A 5404-nucleotide genomic window follows, 5' to 3' on the forward strand; every position below is an offset into this window, starting at 1 on the left:
TTCCACAACATTTTGAGTAGTCCCACCAATAAACCAACACATGAATAAAATTTCAGCTATTGTCTAAATCCACTTAAACTTTACCGTATGCTCTTATTCAAGTTATTTTATTTTATTTTTTATTCTATATAGTTTAATTCTATATAGTTTGGTGCATTTTTAGATGTGTCAATAGGCTGTGTAGTATTGTCAACTTTTTTTCTTTTACTGTTCTTGAAAACTGAATGTAAAACCATGTGGTAGAGAAAAAAGACAGTCATTGTGCAAACAGAAACACTCATTGGGAGCCTAAAGATTCACATCAAATGTAGTATTGCCGGTAAATGGATTATTATGCCATGACAAGTGTCATGACGCCAAGATAAGAATGTTGTACACTAGAGTAACTCTGACTTTAAGTGCTACTGTGATACCATAATTGTAGCATTGAGGTGGCTTCTCAACAAGGAAGTTGCTCTATTTCATTAAGGCGTGTAATTGAAGAAATTCTGATAGGATGGGCCCAAGTAGATTAATTATACACTGCTCACTGTGTTTACAAAGTAATTATTCTAACCAATATGGTTTTACATTTTGAAATAAAAGAAAAGGTAGGTGACGCAGCAGTCATTAAAGCTTTTGTGTTGAGAATTTACACACTGATCATTGCATCAAATACTTTGCATTGCATTTGCAGTGTGACACAATACTGGCTTACTACCTCAAGTAGACATTTATCTTAAACATATGGTTTGATAACCACAACCAGCTATGATAATGTATGTTTTAAATACATTGCATGATGTGTTTTTGCAATTATTTTAACATTTTCTAAAAAAAATAATTGAATTAATTTTCTTTTTATTTCTATTCACAGGATGGATGACTCGAGTTTATGTCTTGGTGTGTCATCAGCGGTGCCAGACACTGATGCCCATCTCAGCAGTGCAGTGTTAAATGGGCGGTACCCCATCAGTCAGAAGCTTCACCAGCTTACTGCTCAGCTAGGACACGCCTTTCCTGACTTACACCGCCCTCAACAGATACCTGAAGAGAAGGCAGCCACACCTTTGGATGAGAAGACACACCACGCAGCCCTGGCCAGTCAACCTATTAGCAGTCAGATGGCCCTACTAGCCAATCAGCTCAACCGAGATATTGATGCAGGGGCACTAAGTGGGCTGAATGGCCGTGTTGACCTTCAGCAGTTTCTCAATGGTCAGAACTTGGGCATCATGTCCCAAATGAATGACATTGAAGATGATGCTCGCAAGAATAGGAAGTACCCCTGTCCATTGTGTGGCAAACGCTTCCGCTTTAACAGCATCCTGTCACTGCACATGCGCACCCACACAGGAGAGAAGCCATTCAAGTGTCCCTACTGTGACCATAGAGCAGCTCAGAAGGGTAACTTGAAGATCCATCTCCGCACCCACAAGCTTGGGAATCTCGGTAAGGGCAGGGGCCGTGTTCGAGAGGAAAACAGGCTGCTACATGAGCTTGAAGAGAGAGCCATACTGCGGGACAAGCAGATGAGAGGGAGTGGAAGTCTCCTCCAGACACCTCAGACACCCCATCTTGTTCTCAACAACAGCTCTAACACTCATAATCAGCTAATAGGGTCAGCCTGTGCACCCCCACCCCCATCTGGCCTTGCAACTCCAGAAACTCTTTCTCAGCCCTCTTCTTCACCAAAGTCAGCCAGTCAAGATGAACCGTCCCTGAACCCAGCGACAGGTTTCCGCTGTACATTTTGCAAAGGGAAGTTCAAGAAGCGTGAAGAACTGGATCGCCACATTCGTATTCTTCACAAGCCCTACAAATGTACTCTGTGTGAATTTGCTGCCTCCCATGAAGAGGATCTGATAAGTCATGTTGAGAAGGCCCACATCACAGCTGAAACGACACAGGGACAGGGTGGTGGCGGATCTGGGGGCATGCAGCCTGCTACTGAATTCCGCTGTGACGTGTGTGGCCAGGTATTCAGCCAAGCTTGGTTCCTTAAGGGTCACATGCGAAAGCACAAAGACTCCTTTGAACACTGCTGCCAAATCTGTGGTCGTCGCTTCAAGGAACCCTGGTTCCTGAAGAATCATATGAAGGTACATCTGAACAAGCTTGCTATTAAGAGCAAGCCACCCCAGCCTAGTGAGCAGGACCTGGCTGCCATCAATAGCATGAGCAGTCTTGCTCAAGAAGCTCATGCCAACCTGTATTCTCGATATATCTCCTGTCTTCAAGGAGGTTTTCTTTCCCCAGACAAACAAGGCCTGAACGAGCAGCACCAGATGTTGGCTAAAGCAGGGATTGTCATGAAAGAAAAGGAGATGTTAGGAAAACTGTTAGGACCAATGGCTGGAAGTATGGGTCATGGGCTGGGTGAAAATGAAAAGCGCTCACTCCTTGGTTGTCTCAATCTTGTACCACCCCTCAAATCCAGCTGCATGGAGCGCCTCCAGGCTGCTGCAAAAGTGGCAGAAATGGACTCTCTTAACAGTTACCAAGCCTGGCAGATAATGGCACGTGGAATGGCTATGGACAGGGCTTTCATGCCCAAAGAACAACAACAGCACCAGCCCCATATAACTCCAGGGCAGGAAGATGAGATGAGTGGTGCAGGAGCCTTGGCTTCCTATTCAAAAGACAAACAAGACTACCCCTTGATCCCTGGCAGTGATAGTTCCAAGCAGAAACAGCTCTCTGAAGGCTTACAAGTATCTAAGGCCTCTAGTGGAGTCATAATACCAATGAAAGAGGATGGAAGAGGTTTTGAAACTCATCGTGATCTAGTGTCACATCATGGTGGTGCTGAGACCCCTGGAGCTTTGGCAGGCTTAGGAAGCTCCAACATTGACTACAGCCTTTCCAGTCTGTCAAGCCTGAAGGACAAGCCTTCAGAGTGCCCCGACTGTGGCCGCATCTTTAGAACATACCATCAAATGATTGTTCATTCCCGAATACATGGTAAAGACAGAAGAGGCACTGATGAAGCAAATCAGCAAGGACTAGATGAACGCCGTGGTTCTGCCAGCGATCCTGAGTCCCAGTCAATCAGCCGCTCAACCACCCCTGGTTCATCCAATGTGACAGAAGAGAGTGGTGCCGGGGGAGGACACTCCCAGACAGGGAGCATCCAAGACGACAGCCCACATCCCTCCTCACCATCTTCAGGTAAGAGACCAAATTATTACATTAATTGTAAACATTTGCATTTTTTGTCAGTACATTTTATTTTTCTTCTGACATACATAACATAAATTTATTATGTTAGTAATTATTGGCTATTTGCATTGCGTTCACAAAAAATCACTTACATTCATAGGCTTGTAGATGTATTAGTACATCATTTAGTAAAGCTGTACTGCATTTTTCCCAATTCTCACAGAGCTGTGGATGACTCTAGAATGTGCAGCTCAAGAAAAAAAACAGTTTTACAATGGCATCCTTATTTTTAGGTTTGCTGTCAAGATCCCTGTGGAACTTGAGTAAAGACAGTAAAGACTGAGACCATGGGGACAAACTTGTTTTAACCACAGTGATTAATAATTGTCTCTAATAAACACAATAAAGACAGACAGACCCCCACCCCCAGCAAACACAGACCAGCCGGGGCTAGATAAGTGTATGTTTAGTGGGATTAAGGGTGGCTCATTGCTAATGATTACACTAGTTTTTAAAGGTAACTTTTGGTTGCTCCTTAGGGCACAACACTGGCATTAAGAATCGTGTGCAGTAATTAGGTCACGAATATGCGATAATCATTCGGTTTAAGCTAAACAAGACTCTAATTAAAGATATACATATAAAGCAGGTCAAAAAAATTGTGAACTTCATTTGCAAAAGCGGGGATGTGCTCTTAAGTCTTTGATAAATAAATATAAATATATATAAATATAAATCAGAGTGTCTTAGCTTTAGGCGGTAAGCAACTTAATTCCACCAGTAGAGATGAAATTGTTTATTTATTCACAGAGGCATGAAGTCCTTATCATGCCTGTGTAGTGTGATGGGTTTGAACATGGGACAGGCTATGTTTATTTTAATCTAAGAAATAATAACAGACAACCCCCCACCCCAATTAGGAATTAATGAAAATGAGAGTGAGATAAAAACCTATTTTCTTTATAGAGACTATTAAACATAACACTTTCTCAACAGGGTGGGGGTGTAGCGGATGTAATTATCTTCTGAATTTTAATGCTGGAAGTTTTCTCTCCATATCTCTCCCTCTTCCACCCCCACTCCTCCACCCCATCCACTACCACCTCCACCCCACTCTTCCTCCCTTTTTCCCTGTCTCTTTTGACTTGAGCACCTCAAATCTGATGGGTACAGTTTGTGGCATTTCAACAACTTCAAAGACAGTTTAACTGCAGACAACAGGAACATTAAAAAAAGACTGAAAATGAAACCAGTAGAATTATCCAAATGGTATCAAAGTATTGGGATGACTAATGTAAGTCTTGCTTCCTTTAGAGATAAAGCAATGACAAAAAAAGAAAGAAAAAAAAAACAGTTTAAGAAAACACACAAATAAAAAATCCCAACTATACATTACTGGATGTGTGACCTATGTACAAGTTTATCACACCATCAGCCCAGTCAGATACATAGACTTTGTTAATGTTTATTGGTCAGTCTGCTGCTGTCATTTCTGAAAGTTTGTTGTTGAAGTGCTTTGTGTGTTCTATGATCTCAAACTGTAGCTAATTGCTACCATGATATGCAAGGCAAAAAGAAGAAAAATATAAAATGATACAACATGTGCATATATAACAAAATTTTTATAAGAAACTTAGTTTCTGATTACTTTAGAAATCAACAAAATTGCTGAACTAAACCTTACTTGTTCTTTATCGCAACTTCTAAAATGTGATTCACATTTGGAGCTTAGGGACTCTCAAATTAGAAGCTTAGATGTGTGAGAAAAATGTGTGGAGAAAGGTGTCATCCCTCGCCTCTGCATGAATGTTTGTTGTGTGTGCATGAGCTGGGGGGTTATAGTATGTGAGCTTTAACACTCTCTTCTGTAGTGAACAGGATGTGGCCACTGTACCATTGTTTTTATCTTAATAACTCCACTCCGCTCATGAAAAAAGAGCTTATGATTCATTTTTAATGTGTGCACCTGTGAGTGTGTGCATGTGTAYGTGCCTGCCTCAGCCTCACCATCTACCCACTGCAATTTTGAGTTAAACTTAAATTATAGTAATCAACAATAACATCTCAACTGTGAAAGAAGGTCAACTCTGGCATTCTTGTCTTTGAGATGGTGCTTATTTAAAAGCACTGAGGGGAATAAAAAGAGGGCCAAGACAAAAAAAAAAGCCTCCTTCACAGATACCCTTTTGAGACTTTAAACATGCAGTACCTCTGCAGATAACCTTCAGCTAAAATATATGTAATTATGACCAGTGTGTGTGTG

At 41.6% G+C, this 5404-nt stretch overlaps 1 protein-coding gene across 1 annotated transcript in view; it reads left to right on the top strand.

Moving 5' to 3' along the window:
* Window positions 1-5404, top strand: part of znf536 (zinc finger protein 536) — a 192327-nt gene that overhangs the window by 95294 nt on the left and 91629 nt on the right. The window contains exon 4 of the mRNA XM_014007251.1: window positions 857-3150. Within this exon, the coding sequence (XP_013862705.1) occupies window positions 858-3150 (2293 nt within the window). The 5' untranslated portion in view covers window position 857. The remainder of the gene's footprint in view (window positions 1-856; window positions 3151-5404) is intronic.

Source organism: Austrofundulus limnaeus, unplaced genomic scaffold (genome assembly GCF_001266775.1).
Source record: "Austrofundulus limnaeus strain Quisiro unplaced genomic scaffold, Austrofundulus_limnaeus-1.0 Scaffold40, whole genome shotgun sequence".
NCBI classification, from domain to species: Eukaryota; Metazoa; Chordata; class Actinopteri; order Cyprinodontiformes; family Rivulidae; genus Austrofundulus; species Austrofundulus limnaeus.